The following is a 24,479-nucleotide window of genomic DNA, read 5'->3' as shown; positions in this document are numbered from 1 at the left end:
CAGCAAAGTGAGATGGTACCTGCAATCCTCATGTCCAAGAGCAGTAATCTTGAAAAGAACGGGACTATTTTATATCAGCAAGGGCTGGAGGCAAAGTCTTAGGTTCCATCTATAGGCAGGAAATACTTTTTTTTTTTTTTTTAAAGTAAGGATTTATACTCAATGAGATTTGAAAAATATAAATGTATGGATTATCTTCCTTTGTACTCAGTGTAACATCCCGTTTTATTACAGCAGCCCACGTTTGTCTCCAGGAGTATTATCTGTGATGCAGCAGGCTAATGCACTACCTTGCTCTGAACAGGAGAAAGCACTTTGGAAGTAGTCCAGATTTAACCCTGTCTTAGGGCTTGCCTTTACTGTTAACCAAAATAACAGCAAATGAAAGTAAAGCATCATCCTGACTCTTCCTCTGGACTTGGCCAATCATAGGTGTGAGGTACATCTTTGAAGCAAAGGGTAATCGTCATTCACACTTGTTTCATGACTCCTCTGCCTCGCTCTGCCCTTTCAGTCCTTACAACCTACATCTCCCATTCCTTGAGTGAAAACCGCTCGGCCACACCTAATCTAAACGTGATGTGCAAGGAGCTGCTTTTGACTGTCAAAGTAAAGATTCAACATCTGACATTAAATTGATTCCTGAAAAGAGTCCTGTTATCCAGGTGGAATTCCAAATTCTGGCCATTTGGAGATTTTAAAAATTAAAAGATCCCCAAACCAGCTGTATTTCTTATGCAAATCCCTAGCCAAATGGGAACTTGTAAGTATTAAATAGTTTGCCCTCTCTTAAAAAATGATCATCTAGAAGCCCAATAATTTGGGGTGGACAGGTTTTAAAAGGGCAAAGCAGTCTTACGAACAACATTTCTCCTGTGTCCTGTGAACTGTTGTGCTATTGTGATTTTACACTGCTATTTCTCTTGCTTTTGCCAAGAAAGATTAGACCAGATGATCCTTGGGGTCCCTTCCAACCTGGTATTCTATGATTCTATGATTCTCTACTTTTGCAGGATTTTTCTCTTTAATGCTATGTGGAAAACCCTGAACAAAAACTGGCACTTAATGTAGAGTAAACAGTGGCAGTGACTGAATAGAAACCTGATGTCAAATATACAACCACCCGGGGAAAGTGAAAATCCATTGCTTTCTCATCTCTTCCAGTTGTTGCCTTCTTAAGTGTATTATTCATAAAATTAGCGATTTAAAAATGCATAGAAACATTATTTTTTATATTCATAGCATCACTTTAAAAAAAAAATGGTTAAAAATCGATTTGCTGGCCTCTTGGGGAAATGCTGTAATGTTTTTGGCTGTCTCCTACTTTCTGCTGCCAGCTAAAAGTACCATCTGGCTTGTTTAGGGCCCTTTTCCATATCAGGTGCTTCCAAAATTCTCCCCAACCAGAGGATTGTTTCATTGGGTTGCTTTGCCTGCTGAGGCATGTGTCCTGGGCTGGGAATCCTACTGCTTCTGTTCCCTGCCATCTTGCTGACGGTGGTGTGTGTATGTTTGGGCACAGATCTTGCTGCCTCTCTCCCGAGGACATTTGCATCATTGTCAGCTGCACATATTAAATTGATATGCAGGGCTCAGAAACACGTATCCCGTCTTTTGTCCCTTTGTTTGTGCAATTGTTGTGGTTTTAATTCTTCTTTGACACCTGGAATATCACAAAGCTGCTGATAATCTGTTGGCTACTAAGGGAAATGACATTGATAGAAGGATAATGTGTGTCAGACTTATATCTAGATAATTGCAGACACACCCCGAACCCTCGCAGCTCAGGGAATGAATATCCTAAATCCATTATTAATTTGGAGAGTCATATGTGGCAGTTGGCTGCAGTGTCATTCTCTCACTGCAAGAATCACTTGCACGGGATTTTAAAAGACAGTTTTGGTTTCTGCATTGCTGTGTCAAGTTATGCCTAATACGAGTCAATTTGGGTATGTTCTTGCTGCCATTTCATGGCAGTGTGAGGAGCTCTAACAAAATGGGGTTGATGTCCTAACTCCTCACTGAAGGAAGCTTCCCATGTGCCTTCTCCTGCAGAGGCATAAGATACCAAGAAGATGAGAACTAATGCACTATACATGGTACCAGTTGACAGGGACACCTCCTCAGGATTCTTTGTTTTTCAAATTTGCTGTTTTACTTAGAAATAGAAATCCACCCCTCAAAGGATTTATGAGTAGATTTGAAGTATTGTAGTTGCTAAGTATAGACTTTTGATGTGATCATATGAAAAGATGGAGCATGTTTTGAAATAGATACTGCCGTAAGCTGTCTTGTTCTATTTCTAAAATGATCTGTGCCATACACTGCTGACTTTTCCTGTCCATCCATTAAAAAGTGAATTATGAAGAGTGCTGAGACAAACAGATAGTAGTTTAACCTTGTTACTAAATATCAGGTAGCTGATATATACTGCTAGAATGTTACATCACAGCCTTTCTCTTCAATATAGGTTTATGAAATTATCTTGTTACTATATAAACTGCCTTCGCTGTGTACATTCTTCCAGAGGTTTATTGTTCTTTGTATGTTGGCACAGTAGCATGACTCTGAAGAGTCAGTTCACGATGTGGTGAATTTTAAAGACTTGGGAGATGGCCATATCTATTTTTCAGCAAAGGAATGAAAGCTTTTTTTTTTTCCTATGGTATTAAAAGTTTCAAAAGATGTGCTGAAATGCTGAAATGAAAAGGAAATAATAACTAAAGACTGGATGGGAAGTAGTGCTTCAGAGTAATGACTTTGTTTGTTTGTTTGTTTCCCCGAAAATCTTAATATTTTAAGTACAAGTTAATATTTTAAATCAACTAAACGTGTTTTGTGAACTAGTAAGATACTTGAACTATATCACACATTATTCAATTTTTTTTGTGTGAGTGCAATAAAAATTTTACAAGCTGTAATCTTGTTCTTTTAATAGAGAGAAAACTATGCAGAATATGTTGCTTAGAGTATTAGATAAGCTGCAGTGTGTTAATCAAATATTTTCGTGATATGAGGGCAGTTGAGAAAACAGTACAATTTTTGCTAATGGCACTGGTAAGTAAACGGATCTATCATTACATTGTCATGAAAAGTGACATTGAGCAGAAACACCCTGCCAATCCCTAGAAGATAAGTATTTAATGTAATTAGACAGACACTGTCTCCTTTGTTGAACGTAGCATTAATCACCCAGAGAAGTCCAACTTTATATGAAATGGCTTTTTCTGATATGTCGTTGTATTAGAAAGCTTCTTACGTGGTTTTGTCGTGATGATATATTTGAAGAAATGACTGCTATAGCTATACAGTTTTCCTCATGACATATCTTGCTGTTCTATGTTCCATAATACTATTTTTTTTTATTTAGCAATGTTACATTATATAGCTGTGACTTGTTTCTAAGTCTAGAAACCTACATGCATTTGGAGCTGAACCTCTTTGAAACAGTTAATGCATTCAACTTATGAAATATAAAAGAAACACAAATAGCTTCCATTATGTTCTTCACTTCTTCCTATGTGGTGCTAGCACAGGTTCATTGTTATGGCATAAGCAAAATGTTTCTTGCCTCAAATGCTAGTTCATAATATCACACAAAAAAAGAACTTCTTTCTATGAAAATCTCATTGTTAAATTGATGAAAAATGTTGCCCCCTTCCAGAATTCATTGGCACTACATTTTTTTTTTCCTTCCTCTGTTGCTTGTAATTTGTACTGTGAAATGCTGTCTGGTTATGAACTGGTATCAACCTGAATCAGTGCACAGCTGTGTCTTCCCACCTTCTCAGTGGTGCAGAGGGCTTTGAAGGGAAAGAATAGGGTTTAGTCAAAGATGACAGCGGACTTCACTGTGTAACAGGTGGAGGTCAAGTCAGTTTATTTGTTGGGATGAACAGAGTGCAGAGATGAAAAATCTTTGCCATAATAAGGTTTAGGAAGAAAATGCTGACTAGTCTAAGCTTTGATTCCAGCTGACAGATCTTTTTCTAGTGTTCATTACTTGATTTCACAGTTCAGGCAATTTTAAGAGGCTTAAAATTATATTTCTGCTCTTCTCTATAAAACTTTTCGATCACTTTCTAATTTTTGCTTTAAGTAAAGTTATAAGGACTCCCTAATATATCACTCCTGCCTTTAGATTCTTACAAAGTCAATATGCCTTCAAAAATGTAAGGATAAGTTGTTGTTTGGTTTTTTTTAAGATCCTTGCTTTTACTGATTCTTTTTATAAATGAAGTAAAAAATACGCATATAGGCACCAATTCAATTAGAAAATTAAAACTTCAGAAAAACTCCCCTGAAAAGCAGATAGTAAAATAAGCATGATGCTTAAGAAGTCACTGTTCCTGTCTGGGCAGACGGGATTTTTATGTTACTGGTAGGAGCATTAATGAAGCTACGCCACCCCAGTGTGCTAAGTTTCAATCACCAAGTGCCGGTGAGCCATGCTCCATCCTGAAAGGGAGTCACAGCAAGACCCCAGATAATCAGAGCAGAACGTCCTGACATTGTGTGGCAGTGCTGGGACTGCGATGACCTGTCGGCATCGTTGCATATCAATGCAGCATCACAAAGGGATTTCAGAGGGCTGAGCTGTGAGTGTGTGAGTCTCTCCTAGGTTAGCCTCCTGCCCTTCCCCTGTGCCAGCTGCTGGGAGGGGAAGTTAGGCGTTTCTCCTTTCCTACCCTTTTTCTTCCACCACCACCACCTGCTTCCTACCTGCTGGAGTGGGCAGAATAGGAGTATCTTTAGCCATTTACTAAAATCTTCCCCCTCAGACTTTCTGTTACTTCTGCATTCATTCTTTGCAGGAAGAGGAAACTCACTGGTCAAACCCTTGGACACCAGAATAGTTGCATGCAGTTTCCCAGGGAGCCAGATAGCTCTAAAGCTTCCCAGTGAGTGACAGTTTCTCTCTTCTATTCTTCTGAAACATGTGTTTTACACATATACTGAAAAATGTTAATATCAATTTACAGCCAGATTCTTGATTTTAAAAAAAAAAAAAAATATATATATATATAAAATCTCCTAAAGTATATACACTTAGAGCACCTCAGCACACATGTCACTTTTTTACGTAGGAAAACGTGTTGGATGCTCTTATACACATAACATCATTGGGCTTGAAAGCTGTTAGCTTATTCAGAGTTAGTGGCAAGAACACTGGACTTGCCAGCACCAAACTGTGAAACCTTTTTTGTGTGACTAGTAGAACTCTCATGGGGGTAGAAATCCAAAAAAGGGGAGGAGGGGGGTGTCAATCTGTGCATTTGGATTCGAGTATCTTCAATACCATGATATCAGCTTTGTCCTAGAAGTCCTTGAATCACAAATCATTGGAGTCTGGGAGAGTATTTTGGAGAATTATCACTGTATGCTTTCCCTGGTCTTTTATTTTACTCTTTTCTAGGCATCCATTAGTTACCACTGTCAGAGAGAGGATACTGGGCTAGGTGGATCCCTGTAATCTGATTTGGCATGGCTATTTCTCTGTGTTCCTAAGCTCATGAGATCAAGTTATGTAGGATTATTTCATAATGCCAGAGCAGCAGTTTCTGAGGTTCGACAAAGCTATCTAGCAAAGTGTCTAATAAAAGAAAAATCCTGTCCCATACTGTAGTTTTCTTGGTCCAGTGAAGCAGCATCCTCATGCATACAAATCTTGTAAAGTTACTTCTGATAGCTCCCTCTGTCCCTTCATTTTTGTAAGCTAAAGTGCCATTTTCCTTTTTACAGCTTAATTGAACCTAAATGCACCCATTTTCTGCAATGTGGTATTTTGGTAGTTTCGCTATTTGCTTGTAAGTTTTCCCTTAAGCAAACTGAAAGCTTCCCCTTTATCACTTCACTGGGCCAAGATTTCACACAGTATCCTGCTTGCTACAAAATATGATAGTGTTCTCTCTCACCTTGTTTCTTTTTTCTTCTTTTACTTTCTTTTATAAAATTAGGATATCTAAGAAACCCCGAACACCGCGGAGCACTACATGGTGGGTGTGCTTATTCAAACAATGCCAATGCTCTTGTTCTCGGTGCATAGACCTTTTGTGTTGGTTGGGGGGATGTACCAGGTGTCCCTCTTGTGTGGGTTCTCCAGTGCCTAGTAAGGAGAGAGCTCGTGCCAGGCACTTTGCGAGAGTGACAGCACTGGAGAGAGCATTTACATGTTACCTCTGCCCTTCCCATGCCTGTTTTCATGAAACTTACAGGGACTTTTCCCCTTTTTCCCTGCGAGCCCTCTGCCTCTCTGTTGGATGTGTTTTAAATTGCTCAGTAGATGAGAGAGGTGTTGGGCAGATCACACAAGCAGACCTGCAGGCGGCATGGTCATACACGGCTCCTCTGGAAACAATGCCAAAGCCAAACTGCTGTGCTCTGTCTTCTCTGCAATGGGAAGATTTTATTTTTTCCAGGGGGATTCTTTGTTCCTCCCAGAATGCTAAAGCCACTGGGAATGCAGAAAAACGAGGCCGATTTCACCTATCTGATATCACCTGCCTGAGAGCCGATCTGCTGGAAAGCAAGTTTAAGTCCCTGCTGCCTGGGAGTTTAAGTCTCTGCCAAGCCTCCCCCAGGAGCTGCCGGTGGCAGGTCCGCAGTGCCATTCCAGCGGGCGCTCACCAGCGGGCAACTGGCAATGGACACTTTCCAGTAAAAGAGCACAGCAGCCGTAGGTCAGCTACAAATTATTTTTTGTGTTACGGAGAAACGAGATGACTGTTCAGTCCTGTGACTGTCAAACCTAGGCAGTCATATGGTAAAAATACCAAGAACCACTGGATAGCAATACATAACAGTTCCATGAGTACACTCTTGACCTGTCAAATTATAAATCCATTTCAGTTTGGTACGATGCACATGAATTCAGTTTGCAACTCTTTCTTTCTTTCTTTGGAATAATGTATAAACTCTTCACCTCAAATTGTGCAGAAATCAGGTGACTTTGCAGTACATGGTAAATTACCTGAGCTATTTTCAATCCTGACGACAGCTCTTTTATTAATTAAAACATATGTTCAACAGCAGTGTATACCAATTAAGTCTTCAAAACCAATATTAACACCAAACTTAGTCGTGTCATCATAAAAGTCATTTAAGAACATTACCATGCAGTAACTGAGGTCACAGGTCGAAAAAATCTGCATATTTACCCATCTCCATCTCATGCCTTCGGCATTTAGCAGCCATCATTGTTATATATAGCCTGGATACCCAATGATCTTTTGATGACATGCAAAAAATGGGCAATGATTTTTGGGGGGGGGGGGGGAAACAACCAGAAAATTTGACTCCATCCTCTTCAGTTACTAAAATTCCCTTTAGTATCACTTGCAATTTAGCATCCATATGCATCTCAGGAAGATATAGTTGAAACATAAATCTATTCTGGGTCTTTTACTTGCAAAAATATCATACCTCAGCTATAATCATATGCAAAGACTTTTTAGAGGGCTTTGTAAATGCCATCCAAATTTATGATGGCATTTTTTGCCTTACAGCTATAGATGTTCCATCCCCAAAGCACCCACATAAAGGTATATTCTCCTATGGATGGCTGCAGTTTGTCCCTGCTGCTACATTGAATCCGCCAAGTATGCTGAAAAACTCTCAAACAACATTTGAAATGAAACAAATGTAGTCATGAATTTTAGACAAGATGTCTAAAGACATCATTAGAAATTTTTTTTTATTCTTATTACAATATATATTTATACAATGCAAAATGATACTGAAGCTAACATTAAATCAAAGGGAAAATTAAACTGTTATCTTGCTGTTTATTACAATTCCATTAAAGTTTTTAAATATAAAACTCAAAAAATTGTATTTTGAAGAAATTGGTAATATGTTGAGTACTAGTTTATTAGTTATTGAAAGAACCACTTGGGTGACAAAGTAGGAATGAAGGCTAACTTAAGAGATCTAAACAATCCAGATGATTCTGTAAACAGAAGATACAAACAGATAAGGTAGTACTCTGTGGGAACATTGCACCACACAATTTAAGGCAGATTTTAATGGGGTAGGATTTTAAAATAATGGTGAATATTGTAGCGCTCGGTTTTAAAATCCTGTAGGCAAGATTTTCCATCAGTATAAACTGATATTTCTCCTTTGTAAATGGAGCAGTGCTCATTTACAAAGGAGAAATTTCAGCCTTCTTTTTCCTAAGTGACATCAGAATTTTGATTCTAACTTGAATTATCATTTTTGGCTAAAAATTGCTGAGGAGTCCAAAAGCATTTAAAACCTAAAGCCATTGAATCCATGTAATGCGCCTTTGGCACCTCTCTCTCTCAGTCCTTTTTGAACATTCTGGTCCTCATTTTAATCAATCTCTTTTTATTAAGTTCTTTGGCTCATTTACTTGTACGTGCATTTGCTTTATTTTATTTGGAACATTTCTTTTGTAGTGTCTTGAAAAAGAGTTGTGACATTTCTTTTGGATAGCTTCTTAAGTATCTGGCAGTCACCTATGATACGATGTTGATGGGTACGGATAGATTAGCTCTGTTTTCCTGATGATCTGTCAGATGTCGAGTTCTGAGGAAACTGGTTGTGTGTGTTGGTGATGCATATGCAGTAGTTTGATAAGTGGATAGAGGGGGAGCTTTCATTTTTCTTCTGTAAAATCACTGTTTATTAAGCTGGATTTAGTCTTGTGAAGCGAGGTACTCACTGGCAGGTAGTTAATCAGTGATCATGGTAACTCAGAATGCAACCAGGGTAGCAAGTCTCCATTCAGAACTTTCATTCATCACTTCATTAGGATGAGTGAATTTCCATCTGTGTTTTATTTTGTGTATACTGGAGCAACTAATACAGTAAACTGATGGATGGCAGTTAGTGTGATCATATCTCAGCTGATGACAAATAAAGTTTGCTCAGCACTAAGTAGAACAGACTTACTATGACTGACAGTAGTATAGCCATCAAAATTTCAAGAAGCTTGAAATTAAAAATTCCCCAGAAAAAGAAGCAGTTGATCAGCTTTTCTGTTGATACTGATTTCAGTGAAATTGCTGGAATAATTTGCATAGACGGATGAAAATTCCTTGAAAAATTCTTCCCATATATCAGTTTTTTCTTCAACAGCCAACTTGTTTTTCTGCATCATCTATTTGTTCTGCATGTTGTTGAGTTCATGGTCCACCTGGTAATATCTGAGCTTCCGTGATTCCTTTTCATAGTGTCCCTTGAGAATGAAGATCCAGACCATATTTCATTCATAGCTTTTGTTATAAATCTCCATCAAGAGTCTAGTGGCAGAGAGCAACTGGGAATATTGGGGTAATTATCCAAAAGTCGTCTTTGGAGATGAGTTTTAGCTGGTCTACCAATGTGGCTAGCTTGAGGTGGAGTTATTGTTTAAGATGTGTGCAGTCAGAATGATGTTAGTAATTAATCAAGTGAAATTGGATGGATATACAGGTATAGATACAGATATAGCTATAGATTCTGAGAGAAGGGAAATTGTTCTCCTCTTACACTGCTGTGACTCCATTCACTCCATCAAAGTTAATCTTAATTTCAGTACCTCTGTTAGTAAGGTGCATAGGTATATGGAAAATAGGTTCACAGATATTTATTTGTTCTGGGAAGGATTTGTGCATTCAATTCTCACGCATCATTTTCTGGTACATTTAAATATATATCAGCCTCATACATGAAAATTTGAAGATCTTTAGCTGTACTCAAGGAAGACTCTTATGTGGTGCGTTTCTAGTACTGGCAAACATAAGGAGGTAGAGGAATTAAAACCATCACAATGCTCCAGTGCCCCTTAGAAGATGAGGAACATGAAGTATTCCTGTGCATTCACTGATTAAACTTGGGCTGGAGGTTTGCGAAGTGCAGAGTTTTGGAAAGTCTTACTGCGGGACTTCAACATCCATGCAATGGCTCCAGTAACCAGAGTCTCTCAAGGACAAGGATCCCATTTACGCTTGCATTATGCATTGAGCAGAAGGGTGTGATGCATGATGTGGAATGAACAAAATAACTTGTGTGTTTAGGGAAATGCCAAATTAATGAAAATTCAGAAAGCTCTAATGTTGAAAAGGCACACAGACTCCTTGATAGAAATATAATGCTGCTAACAGTTTCAAGATTATTGTTGTCTGAATTTTCTGCTTATTGTGTACTGCAATTAAAATTCTTTTTAACTGAAAAACCAATGTCAAATTAATATTTCCTTTTGGAAAAAAATATGGAAGTACACATCTTGTTCCATTTAGCACCATCATGGTCTTTGATCTGGTTCCCTCTGTCCAGTGAAAAAAACGCATTCATGTTAATGGGAGCAGGCTAAGACCATACATGTTTGGCATACATATACTTATAGAATCACATGAACACACATACATTAAGTTAAAGTAACACACCCACTCAGACTTCCATCTGCGTTTTATGCCACAAATCCCTTTATTTTCTTTTTTATTTAGCAATTAACTTTTCCATTTATTCTGTAGTTAAAAGCTGCCGTAAGATGAAAATAGACTAAGTCTGATTTTCTTCTCTTGCACTCTAAATAACATTCAGAGGAGACTCAGACCTGAATTGTGAAATCTGTGTTTCCTAGAAGTGCCAGGTGTGACTGTGATTTGGACAACAGTCCTATACACAGAATAGTAAGAAACACTTTTAAACTCCACCTGGGTTACCCAGCCGTTGTGTTTTGGCTGTTCTTGTTTATTCCTTGCTTGGAGCAGATGGATAGAAAGAGGCAGGGAACGGGGAGGATCCTTGGCTCCATTCCCTATTCACCGGCCAGCGCAGCTGAGATGGGTTGGGGGATATTGTAATTTGTTGCTGCCCTGCACCAGAGAGGAGACAGAGGAGAATCGGGACTCAGAGGTGTCCTTACGAGCTGGCACTACCCCTTCTTTGGGGCCATGTGAAGTGCCAAAATCTGGTCTTCAGTGCAGTGGTCCCCAATATTCATTAGCTCTTGGGAACAATGCTGAGGAAAGCCGTGCAAGGCAGCAGCATCCTCCCTGGGCTCTGCCCGGGGTAGCTTCAGTTTTAACTTTTTAATTTCCTGCATCCCTGAGCAACACAGGAGGGGAAGCTGCAGACTGGGGACCACTAAATGTGTTAAAACTCATTAGGTATGAAACAGAAGACCTTTAAAACTAGCCAAGAGTCTCAAACATGGGTGCCAATAATTAAACACCTAATTCCATATTTAGTCATTTATCTTAGTTTCTGCCTCACAGTTGTTAATATACACCATGCCATCTCATAGGTGGCCTGATTTTCATAGGCACCAGGCACCTACAATGCTAACTCAAGTGTTGAGACTACTTACCTAAGAGTGAGACTTGTAGTATCAGATTCAATTTTTTTCTGGGTGATTAAACCAGAGTTCCCTCACTCTCCTTCTCAGCTCCTGAAAGAAGCTTCGATAGAATGACCAGCATTGTAACATATGGCTTAGCAAGGGGGAAAAAAAAGAAAATGAGTATTAGAAATGGATGGACTAAAGAATACGCAGGATATATCAGGCACATTAACCAAACATATGGTGCTAAATGAGATATTTTTTTTAAATTGCAAAAAAATTGACACTCCTGGCAGTCTCAAGGATAATGTGACATGGCTGTGATAAATTTAGAAGAATGGGACATATTTTGGCTTGTTCTTGGAAACCTTTTTCTTGCATGCCGACTGTATTTCTTCTTTTATTAACCCATTCAAAGAATGTTTGAATTTTGCTGCTAGAGCACCATGCTAGCGCAACATAAAATGTGAATGATGCTAATTGCTTTGCACTGCCTAACTTTCTGTCATACCCTCCCCTCTTAAAGGACAAAACATGCTTTGGAAATGAGCTGGCAAGCTCATCTTATTCTTTCTCTTGGTCAATATTAAGTGATGTAATTAAGCTCCTGTTTGCATATTCTTCTGAACTAGGAAGCAGCCATTTTTTTCTTGAGATCTGATGGATATGATCACTCAAAATAAAATGTGTCATTACAAACCTTAAACAAAATAAAAACATGGTAGAGTTGGACTGTTCCAAACCAATACATTTCAGAATACCCTGACATAAAAAAAACCCACCAAAGTAGTGATAATAATGGCAATCAGAACGATGATAACAAATATAACAAAAGCAGGAAACAATTATCAGTGCTTCAATTTGTCTTTCTACTCAATTTTACGACATAGTGCTACATTAAAATCTCTATTTTCACATGAAAACAGCTGCCTCGACCTTATAAAATCCATCCCTATATGAACATGACACTGCTTAGCATTGCCACAGTGCAAGGTCATTCATGAGCTTTGTTGTAGCTCCTCAAGTTCCAGTGTTTGGACACAACCACATGAACTTGCTACAGCTTTAAACCATATTCCACTGTTCTCTCTGCCCCTTCCCCCTACCATGGTTTAGATGAGTCAAGCAGGTTTTTTAGCACAGGGGTAAAAGAACAGCTTCTTCACTTTCTCAGAAGCTTTATTATCTTTCCCATAACCCTGAAGAGGGTATGCAGCTAGAGGTTATGGGGGAAAGCAGGGAGTTCATGAGCCAGCTGAACCATACGGTGCATAGACTTAGAGATCTTACTCCTTCCACAACCTCTGTTACTTGCCCAGGGCACAGGTACTCACGTCCCCTCCTGGATCTCTGCTCATGGGCTGTGGAACTGTCAGCTGCGTGGGGGGCCTTGGGTTTCCACGCAAGAGAGCTGCACAACCTTGCAGTTAGAGCAGCTCACAAGCAGGCATATTTTACTGTGATAATCCCTGTGCATAAATAGTCGCTTGTCCCGTCCATGATATTTTGCACTTAGAGGGACAGAGCCTGCTACCTTAAAACCTTCCTGAGGGGGCAAACCTAGCCCCTTCCACAGCCCAGCATAGAGAAGATGTACCCACGGCCTTGTTGCCAGCAGCGTAGTTCCTCTACCCCTCCCCAAGCACAAACATCGCCACTGACCCTTGACTTTGTGTTTAGGGCTGGGGTTGACACTCGTTTGGTGTTTCCATCCCCAGTTCCTCCATCATAAGGAAATCTGGGTCAACAGCACCATTACTCTTTTGAGTGTCCTTGTCCTGAATGTGGACTCTCAAACACAGAGCAATAACTAAGTTAACATCCCAACGTGCCATTTGAGCAGAAACTCAGCAGGCTGCATTGGAATATTTCATTGAAATACCTTACTTCAGTCTCCTCTCCTCTCTTACCCCCAAACTGAACCAACTCTTTTTGCTTTTGTCCCTACTCCAAAGTCCTTAAGACCAATATGAAAAAAAAACAACCCAGTATTTTTCTTACACAATAGTCTGTCAGTTCTAAACTTTTATTTTTAAAAGATTAAGTATGTAACCTTTCTTGCTATGAGGAAAAAGCCACCACAAAAGCAAACCCTCGTAGCAAACAGTTTTGAGACAGAAAGCTGCAAGTACAACACTGGAACTCTAACCATTCCCTTACTTTATTTAACTTTCTGAAATATAAACTGCAAAACCTCACTGAAACCATTAAGACCCCAGCAGTGCAGTGCATAAAGTACAAGAAGGCTCCTGCATATTGCAGTCAACATCCCAGGGACTATAAAACTAGTGTTATTAAATATAAAGTTAATAATATTGTCCAGAGATAATATTGTCCAGGCCTCCCTCTTTACTTTTTAACAATTAAATGCTATAAAATACAGAGTTGGAAATAAGGTTGAATGACTTTGCTAGCGGAAGTTCAACTTCCACATTATCTGATATTTTGCTTTTGCACCTGAAACCTCAACTAGTCTGCACCTTTGTGTTGCTATATCCCTACGGATATGCAAAATGTCGGATATACTATATATACCGGAAATCATGTGTTTTCAGAGTATGTGCAGATAATCAGAATACCCATATGCCTCTAGAACTACAAAAATACAGAAAATAATACAGACACACATACATGTTCTTCATGTCTATGCTGTAATATTCTTTTATCCAAGCATAAATCATACGCAGAAAAGGCTCAGGTTTTAAGAGCCTGTTGCAATATATTCATTCCACTAATTTCTTTGGTGCCATGAGCTTGGTATGATATCAACAGGAGTTATTCTTACAGAGTATAACAAACTGGTCATATTAGCATTACACCTTTTCTGCCTGTCCACAGGAGAGGTTTCACCCAGTGGCAACTTAACTCTGATTTTCATTGGAAGCCTTTGATATAGTTCAAGGGCATAATAACAACTCTGAAATAATTCCAGTGTGGCTTCTAATATCAAGACACAAATACCATTCACCCTTTAAAAAAATTTGAAAGCAAAAGGGAACCACATAAATATATTACTTTCAAATACCTTTGAAGTCAAGAGAGTAAGGAAAGGCAGAGTTTGAACTCAGAAAACTTCATTCTCTAGTTGTGCCTTGAGTCGTGCAGCACATTTAAAAGATCCATTTGCAATAATCTACTAAACCAGTGAGTGAAAGACAGAACTCATAAAAAGCCTGTAAAAATCCAAATGCTCCAGCTATTACAGATTTCTAAAAATAAAGCAGAGTAGGTTTCAGTAGCAATAATAAGCTGCATCTTATCCATATTTCAGATTTAAAAGAAAAATATGGCTGCCTTTTAGTACTCATTGCTCAGAGCAAACCATGGCCGCTTCTGCCTCAAAAAAGACCACAAATAAAAGTGAGCTTTCAGCTTGCTGTTGTATTCCGTTTCATTTGTCCTTTAAGTTTATCTAGCTGCTTCTGCACCCACTTTCACAATGCATAGGCTGTCGTTCCATGACCTAGCATTATTAAATTGCACTTATCAATCATTCTTGCCAGGAATGCCATCGCCAACTACATTAAAGAAGTCAGAGAAGTCTGGTTTCAGCAGTCCCTCGCCTTCGCAGACCTCCTCCCTTGGAACGGCTTTCACACAGCACCATCGACCTGTCATTACAGGACCCAGAGGTGAGGCCTAACCCAAGAGCCCCCAGGCAGCTTAAGCATTAGCCACGGCACCCAGTGTCCATCCCAGCACCTTTCCACGGAAAGTCATCGCCACGTGTGACCCACCCAGTGAGAGGCTCTGCTTCACAAGCTTGATAACCCAGAGGTTTTAGTTGTCAAGACCTGCGTTTGGTTTTACTAGGCTGGGCTGTTTGGTAAAACTCCTGATGACCATTCGACAGTGCCTAAGGTGGAAACGCTGGTTTCTGGGGGCTTGGGGTTTTATTTGAAGAGGGTGGGGAAAGGGACAGAATCTGTTACAGAAAGCGTCTTCTGCTTATGTCCATTCACAACATAGATTCATTCTAACTGCTCAAGATAGGGACCCATCACTCACTTCGAACCATGCCTGTCTTCCAGGACTATGGCTTTGTTTCTGCCAGTCGTTTAGTGCTTGTGTTGTTGGTATCAGTGTGCTGAAGAACTGCCTTGTTAGGGGACTCCTTGGAAGCTGGTTCCTGCAATGCTTTGGCTGGTTTTCTTCACACTACTCTTCTGACTGACTTTCCAAGTAAAAGAGATGTCCTCAGGGTCTAGATGTGCTTATACATTTTTGTTAGAAAGATGCATTTGCATTTAGCCTAGAAAACTAAATGCAATACTCAGTTCACATTTGAAAAGGAACTCACTTGGGCATAGTAATATACATATTGTAAAGAGAATGAATCTCTTTACAAACCTTTTTGCAAGATAAAAAAATAGGAATGAATGGTCATGACATGTTTCCTTCTGCTATGAAATTTTGTCTCATTTAGAGAAGATTATTAAGAAATTGGTCGAATGGTGAAGCATAAAAAGGCATATTAGCAATTCATACTAGAAATTATTTTGAAATGGCTGTTTGGTTTAGTGTAGGTTTACTGAGGGCAGCATAAACCAGGAGGAGCCCCTTTGTCTGCACAGTCCAGGTGATGCAGTGTGAAGTAGTGGAATTACACTAAGTTGAAGCGAGGTCAGAATTGCACTTAATAGGTTTTTGTGCTTTGTTAAATCTAGTTATTGTAGTTTGATTTGTTGTGGTTAATCCCATAAAAATTATTTATTACCCTTAGGCACGCACCTAGATCCTCAGAAGATATTTAGGCATCTAAGTTCTATACAGATTTCCCTTGAAATTTGGATCTGAGCTATCTGGCAAATATATCTTCTTTTAAAAGCTTTGATAATTGGTGATATAAGTGTGAATAATATGAATGTTCCATTAACATTATATTCAGTGCACATCAGCTGACTCTGAATTCCTGTCTTCTAGAAGTTCAGCCTTTTAGATTTGAGTTGTTGATTGATTAGTTAATAGCCCTTTCTGTATTTAGCTATGTTTTACCTCACACTTATTTTTAAGATCACTGAATGCCTTTCTCTGCCCCTGTTTAGACCCTCCGTATTTTGGATTTTTGTGTGGTTGAGAGAGGAAATGTATCACTGGTGAGGTCTTGTTTAAATCTCATCTACAGTCTGTTTTAACAAGACTTTTTCTGTGCACTGGGGGATATCCATCGGCTATGTGAGAAGAACATTCAAAGACAGTCAGAATTTGAAAGAGGAAATACAATGATTAGAGTTCCCAAATTATGTTTGTTTGGAAGGAGATGTCTTTACTAACTCCATAAAGAAGTAACACTGTTTCTAGTCATCATGGTTCCTAACAGGTTAAGCAAAAACAGTTCTTCTGTAACATCATGTAGAAGCATCTTCTATTTTATGCTTGTTCACAAACAAAGTCTTGTAGACTTTCAGGAAAAATCCCTCTGAATCCATCCATGGATTCTTTAAGTGTCATCATCCTGGAAAAAATCTTGTTCCAGACTTAGTTCTTTGTTCTTTTTGGACATTCCTCTTCGGTATTCTTCTCCCACAGCACACTGTCTGTGTTTATTTCTTTTCTACAACAATTGCTCTGTTAGTAAAGGGTAATATACTGAGATGGATTATTTTCTGCAAATCCAGCTTTGTTCTTTATCCCATTCCCTCCAGTGTACTTTAGGACAGTAAGCAGAAGAGAGAAGCTTTTCAGGTATCAAAAGTGGCAACATAAAGAGTATAATGCAATCGTATAAGAGGATATAATCTTTGAGCAATTCATATGCACCATTAGTTACTGTACCTTTGTGCAGAAATGATAGGTATAATATAGTACACACATGTTGCATTCTGTTTGGATACATATGCATTATGTAAATGGTCAGTGGCAGGTCATTCTGAGTAGTCTTCAGGAAAGTAAGAGCAGGATTAAATCTTCAGTCTGCAGAGATATTTCAAAGAAAGGAAAGTCATAAGTAGGTCACCATCAGAGTAAGCTCCTCATCCAACTGAATGACTACAAGAAGGTTCAATCTCCTTCTGATGTTCATATGTGCAAGTTTATCACTTGGATGTGTATATGAGATGCATTTGTAAAGCATGATGAAAATAGACAGCAGAGAAGAAGCTGTAGACTATTCATGGCAGGTGTTGTCATTGACAACCAGTGATTTATAACTTCTCAGGAATATTGCCGAATCTTTCACACACTTCCAAACATTCCTTAGAACACAGCACACAGTCTTATGCTTGGGTATCCCAGGATACTGAGTGCCCTTCCCAGTGATCCCCACAATGAGTCATTTTGGAAACAAAACTTGCTTGGAGGAGGAGTAGATCCTTAAAAGGATTCCTTAGCTATAAGGTGCTCCATTCAATGGACCAGTTGGAAAACCTCTGTTCTCATGAAATTATCTGTACTGTACCGTGTTGTGGAAGGCTGTGCACTAGTTTCCTATCTGCATTGGTGCTGCTGCCAGTACTCAACCCAGCTGGGCAGTAGCCAGCAGAGAGGATCTGAGCTGGCTGACCAAAGGACCAGATGTGCAGTGAGTGCTGGCGCATGGATGCCAATGCTTCAGTGACTCCTCAGTAGTTCCAACAGATGGTGGTAAGATCCAAGTTTCTTTGGTGATAAGCTAGCAAAGTGATTCATGGAGCCTCACTTGATGATGGCAGTTTTTTGGGCATGACTCTATGAATGCACCATATGTCTTCTCTGGACCAGTGTGGTTAGGATTCAGTGTCTGGCAGATGGTAAATTGATCACCTATAGGGTGGCTTTAGCATCACTATCAGTTTTAGAATTTATTTCAAAGCATTGAAAATTCTAGCAGTCAGATCTCTATCTCCCACGCAGCATACTTTTGTTACCTACGAGTTAGATTATTCGGTGGTCAATGTAGCTCACCACAGTACTCCAGTATTGCAAAGCCATCATGTATTGCTGGCATCTAACAAAGTTTCCCAGACATTAGCCCACTTGAACTCTTTACCAGACAGTGAAGGATTTAAATAGTATGGGTGACAGCAGTATTTACATAAGTGGTTTTAGGCTTCCATGTATTGCTACTTACACTCTAGTGGCTTTTTATCTGGAGCTGGCTGAAATGTTAAATTGACCACGATCTTGTAAACCTAGGACATACAGCAGCCTGTGCTGTAGAGCATTCAAGCATTTCCACAGAATGTGACAGCATAGATCCTGCAAGCCAAAAAGCAAGGAAGAAAAGGCAAGAAAAGAAAAAGAATGAGATGGTATGTTAGGAAGATAAATGAAGGAGAAACACAATTACAAGAAACAAGAAATACTGCACAAAAGGAAGAACTCAAGGAAGTGGGTGTGTGAGCAGAAAGAGAAGAAGGGATGACAGTCAACCAGTGGAGTGGTTCCCATTATATTAATTTCCTCCATAATAAGCATTGCCATTGAGATTTTTATCAGGACAAGGCCTACCAGGGAAACTATGCAGGATAGTACTCTCTGTTTGTGCCAAAGTGGCAAAAACTTCATGTCACATATCTGGGAAGACATTGTGCCCTTCTCTATCAAAATTCTCCACGGGGTCACCAAAATATCAGTGCCTGTTAGCTGTCCTGTCAGCCAGCTTCAAGTGAATCAAAGGGATAATTCCTGCTAAGTTGCTCCAGAGCTACACAGTGTAAAAGGACATTTTGTACTATCCTATTCCGTACAACTATCCGTGGCTGCTCCTTGATGCTGTCAGCTGGCAGACTAATGTAACCTTCTACTTTCCTTTGAATTTTGACAAAAACAAAGCAGTGCAACTTCATTCTGATACAGACGCCTCAGATCAGGCGATGGTAATGTAACACAGCCAAAAGAGGAGAGAGCCACACCACAAGGGTAAGAAAGTTGAGTAGAAACCATAAATAGCATAACGCTGACCAACAGACGAGTGTTGCTTTTGCAACAGTGAAAAGCAACGGTCCAGTTTACAATGTCAGGATAGCTGACTGTATAGGTGAAGATTTTTATTTTCTCCACTCACTTTGAAATAATATGATGCTGAAGGAAAAACAGTTTCCTAACAGATGGCCTCAAGGTCAGGGTTTAGTAATTACGAGATACCCTACCCAAACAGCCATCTACTCCCATATCCCAGGCAGGGGAGGGCAGAGAGGAAGGCTTGCAAACGGTTAAAGCTTCAGCTAAACAAAAGTCAGGAACCGTGTAATTAAAACTCTACCTTTGTTGTATTGTAAAGAGTTAGCCTGTGACATAGGAAATATTTAAAGGAGCAGGCTGTTCAGCTAATTTGTGTGTGAGTGAACTGCTTAGACAGTCCTATCCTAAATTAACTGTAAGACCACCCACTGAGATTGCCTCATAAAGGGCCATGATTGCTCAGCTTCGTTTTGTATAACCGTTCAATAATTACTAGATAAATGCATAACTAAAAGCTCTATTACACTAATAATTTGTACTGAGATAGATGTGTGGGACACCATGCTGGGTTAATTTGTCATCCCTGCAGCAAACTTCTAAAGAGGGCTCTTTTGCAGAGGAGTTGTGTTAATATGTTGCTCCAGTGAGGACATGTTAGAGCAACAAGATGACTTGGTCGCTTAATCTCCTAAAGAGGCAAAATGCCTGGAGGGTTAAGTGCCAGAAAGAAGAATGGGGGGTGATTAACACAGTGGACCCAGATTTAAACTCATCCTGACAAAAGGAGCTGATCTAACTGAGCAAAAGAATGAAAAAGGGGGAGTGTTAAAAATACTAATAGGATTTCATGCATCCCTAAAAAATAATATAAAAATAAAGTGCTGCGGGAACAAAGTATTTTACCCGTGCTTTTACTGATTCTGTGTTCAGTTTCTTTGCTCTCTTTGATGTATCCGTGAAGTTAAACTATATGCTTTAAACAGTGCAGTGAACTATAATATTTTTATCTCTGCTTTATGCTAAATTCTTCTAGTTTCAGACACACACAAAAAGCACATTATTGCTTTAAATATGGAACCCATGTTTAAGCATCAGAGCTCTGGATTTTCAACCTCCTCTATTGACAGAACCATAAATCATGTTAAAGTTAAGTGAATTACTGTAGCGTGGAACTATAGCTTTAACAATGTTTATGTAGTATCAGCTTACCATCTACAGAATGAAAGGGGAAAAAAACACTGATATTAGAAATGGGAATGTGGAGTCCTATTAACTTAACAGCAATATATCACTCCAAAGTCACAGATTCCATTACCATGCCCTTTTTAGTATCAGAGCAGAATTATATCATCACACACATAAAGGTTGTGGTTTTTTAGAGAATTTACATTTCTATTGTAAACTTATCAACTGCATTTCATTATAAGAAAGACATGATATATTCTCCTAGCAGTAGTTTTTATCTTATATATGGGAATACATCATGTATATTAAAAACAATAATAATAATATGCGAAAGTTGCCAGCATTGGATGTGAAGTAGGAATTCCACAAATAGGTTAAATTAGGGTTTTTTGACCTCTAGCTATGGTCTTGGAAGGGAGAAGTGCTTTCTGTAGGTATGATTTTTATTTCTGTACCTATGTAATCAGTTCTATAGTATTCTGATCTCCCAAAGGCAGAAGAATTTTGACATGTTTTAAAACAATCTGCTCAAAATAGCTAACTTAACTGGCCCCCTGCCTATACCAGAATCTGGAACCAGCACTCAGTTCAGCTCTACAGGTTTTCAGAAGCAGCCTGTAATACTCAACAATCCAGAGTACACCAATAAACCCTGTGCCTAAACACAGCTTTAAGCATATTTTCCTTTTGCTAGGAACTCCGTGGGCCTTGGCAAAATGTCCTTCTGCCTCCCACTTGCTACTGCAAAATCTCTTACAGAAAGAGTATTTCTGAACAAAGAGTCCATGTGCCTTATACCACTCTGGTCTTCAGAGCAGCAAAAAAGGGCTGATAGCCAGCCCCGACTTGGAGATACCATGGGTCTGTTTTTTCAGCAGTGCTTAGCCGACCACCTGCACCTGACTTCTGGAGATAAGAGATGGATATTCTGTGATTCAGTCCTTCTTTTTGATGTCAGGAACAGATCGTCCATCCGTCATATTTAGGATATTTGTATCTCTTGCATTGGTCAGCTGTTTAGATTATATTTTGAATGTTTCATCTATGTTTGCCCACATAATGTGGAAGTAAGTATCAGTGATAGCTAAATTTTACCCGTGCTAGGAGGGTAAGGCCTATTTTTGTTCTCCCACCCCATGATTTCCCAGCCTTGTCACTGCAAATGGGAATGCAAGACAGTATCAGTTTGAATTTAGCTCATCCACGGACCTGTTACTAAACAGCCCCTTTGCACGATTATGGGACTTAAGCAATACTTAAGTTTGCCAGTGATCTGAATTCCTTTCAAAGGGCTGGTCCTAGGACTGGTCAGTCCTACCCTCAGCAGCTCAGTATTTAAGTAGAGGCAAGTCCTTGCTAACCTGAATAAGAGATTGCTCTACATTTGTCACCCTAAAGTCTACTCCTAATGGGCAGTAAGAAAAATGGGGACTTTCAGAAACCTTTGAAAGAGTTACGGGGATGCAGCTCCCATTGAAACTCAAAAGCAGTTAATGAATTCTCTCAGGACCTCTGCAAATCCCAGCCCAAGTTTCTTAATTATTTTTTTCTTGTTTGGGTAACTGCTTTCATCACAAAAATCTGTGGGCTTAAAGCTATTGTTTTAGGCTTCTATTCTTTACCTCTTGTATTGTATTATACACAGAAGTGTAAGTTCCTTTCAACAAATTTGGATTATTGCCAGATCTCCTTATTAAAAAGTCACTCTTCATATTTCCGATAAACACAGCTGTTTCATGGTGTTTGAAAGCATTTCACATCAGCCAGCATGGTGGCTTAGCCAATTAGTACTCTAATATGGTCAATTTTCAGAATAAGTACCTTTGGGGTACAAAGGGTGGGATACATCTTGCATAATTTGAACTGGCACTTGCATCACTTAAATGCTAGGAGAAAGCTAACAGCATGCAGGGAGTTAAAGCAACTTAGAAGCTTGAAGTGGAAATATCTAGCAGTACAAACTGTTCTATAACATTTCCAGTGAAATGACTTTTAAAAAAATACTTTCTTAATTGTAATGAAGCCAATTATAATGGCCTCAAAAACAAGCTGATAAAAATGATCCTGTTTCATTATGATTATAAAGTTACTATTTCTAGGAAGATTGATCAATGTTTAATGAGCTATTAGTAAACTTAATTATCACTTTATAGAGGAAGTATCTGAGCATTGTGCCCTAGTGAAGCCAATCCACTGTTGGCCTGGTTTGATGGACTAGCCCTCATGCCTGTGAAGGAACAGTGGTTTTGATTCCCCAGACCACTACTTCTTTGAACAGGCGAGGAGTGCAGGGTGATACTAGGCTTTTCCTGAGCGGGAGAAGAAGAACACTAAATGACCCTTTCAAAGACTTCAAACGACTTTATGAAGAAAGAAATTTCATCCAGTCATCTGAACTTTAAGGGGTTGGCAAGGCTTTTTGGAAGAGGAGATGGAAGGTGGATGGATCAATATGTCTCCCCATATGTTGGGCTGTGCTGGTGGAGAAATCTGTCTGAGTGCTGCAGGTGCGATCACAAAGTCCCCTGACCACATCAGTGAGCACTCCCTGGGAGAAAGGATCCCATGCGTCTTTATTAGGACTGCTTCTTTGTTCCAGGAGAAGGGCCTGAGAAGAGTACTAAATATCTGAAGAAAACTATAACCTGTTTCAAATTAACTGATTCTTTATTATCTGATCATTCAGTTGAATAGAATTCACAATTTTGGCTCTTCTTCATTTGCCTTAGACATGTGAAGTGCTACCCTAATCAATGAATGCAACTTATTTTATTGGTTACTTAGTTTGTTATTGGCTACTACAAATCAAGAAAGGAAAAGACAAGACAGGCTTGCATAATCAGACGTTTGAATTCAGTGCTCTGAAAAATCCTCTTACTTCTGTGCTGCACAGCACCACGAACTCATAAAACACTAAAAAATCCAGTATAGCGTGCAACAGCTGTACTGCATAATTACTTGGCCCAATAGCAGTAGTTTTAAAATATTGGTATATCTGTTGCAGGCCACCATACATTATCATCTCATTTTCAATAAAAACTCTGGGATGTTTCAGATGAGCTTCAATGGAATTAGAATCATGTGTGCTTTGAAATATTTATGCTTGCCTTGAGATGGAAGGATAATTCCTGCCTCCAACCTCCCCTCCCCCCAATAACAGATTTAATAACGCCAGATAGTCCAACTCCTCCATACCTACAGCAGGTAGAAATGAAGTTCTGATCTGGAATACACATTTTCGTAGGTTGTAGAACTTATATTTTATGTCATTTAGTGAGGTCAATAATAAAATATAAATGTCACAGGCTGAAAGACGCCAAGAGAAATATGGTTTGGCAGCATGGAGCTGCTTAGGGATACATAAATAATAAGTCAATAAGTAAATAAATAATAGACAAAGACCTATTTTATCTTCCATTTGAAGATCTCAAAGAATTTACAATCACTGATTGAGACTTGTAATATCCCATCAGAAGCACATAAGTAGTAATGGCCCCTTCTCATACCTAGGAAAATTTGCATCACTCTAGGTGTGGGTTTTGGAAGCAATGACTTTATAATTTTTATTAAGCATTTCTGAAAATCATGACTGAAGGGGCTTGTCCATGGTCACTTGCCCCTTTTAGAGCCAAATAGGGAAAATAGCAATGTGCTCCACTACCTCACGCCCTTTAACTGATTAAAAATGTTTGTAAGGATCTATGTAGTTGGAAACACGGTTGTGTTCTGCAGTTAGAACTTGTTTGAAAGGCCATTTTTGCATACACCAGGGCTGGTGACCACAACACAGCTATCTGAGTAATGGTCTGTATCTGGGCCAACAGTTTTTAGACTTTAGTGTTTAATTCCCTCTCTCTAGTATAAGGCAAGCACACTTGTAATGTTGATCAGTTTAATAGTCGTAGATTCTTCCTTTTATCAAACAGCTCTTCCTTTTGCCACTTGAGAAATTTGGTATGTCCCAGTCAGAGACTGCAAAAACAAACGTTTTGGAGATCCTTTTTCTATTTGTTACTTCTTATGCTAACCCATTTACTCTGAGAAAATGAACCCTACATGTCAGTATATGGCACAGACTGAGGACTGATGCCTATTCAGTCTTGTTTCCTTCCCTGGTCTTTCC

General features: G+C 39.2%; 1 protein-coding gene across 7 annotated transcripts in view; it reads left to right on the top strand.

Moving 5' to 3' along the window:
* Positions 1-24,479, top strand: part of NFIA (nuclear factor I/A) — a 355,589-nt gene that overhangs the window by 290,865 nt on the left and 40,245 nt on the right. For 2 of the 7 annotated variants that reach the window (XM_010582309.1, XM_010582307.1), the window contains exons 6-7: positions 5,958-5,996; positions 14,794-14,922. The exons of 2 other annotated variants lie outside the window; for them this stretch is intronic. In XM_010582309.1, the coding sequence (XP_010580611.1) occupies positions 5,958-5,996; positions 14,794-14,922 (168 nt within the window). The remainder of the gene's footprint in view (positions 1-5,957; positions 5,997-14,793; positions 14,923-24,479) is intronic. 3 more of the 7 variants (XM_010582305.1, XM_010582310.1, XM_010582308.1) reach the window with 2 other exon arrangements.

Source organism: Haliaeetus leucocephalus, unplaced genomic scaffold (genome assembly GCF_000737465.1).
Source record: "Haliaeetus leucocephalus isolate CR32 unplaced genomic scaffold, Haliaeetus_leucocephalus-4.0 Scaffold848, whole genome shotgun sequence".
Lineage (NCBI taxonomy): Eukaryota > Metazoa > Chordata > Aves > Accipitriformes > Accipitridae > Haliaeetus > Haliaeetus leucocephalus.
Note: the sequence above shows the minus strand (reverse complement) of the source record. Positions and strands in the feature narration are given on the sequence as shown.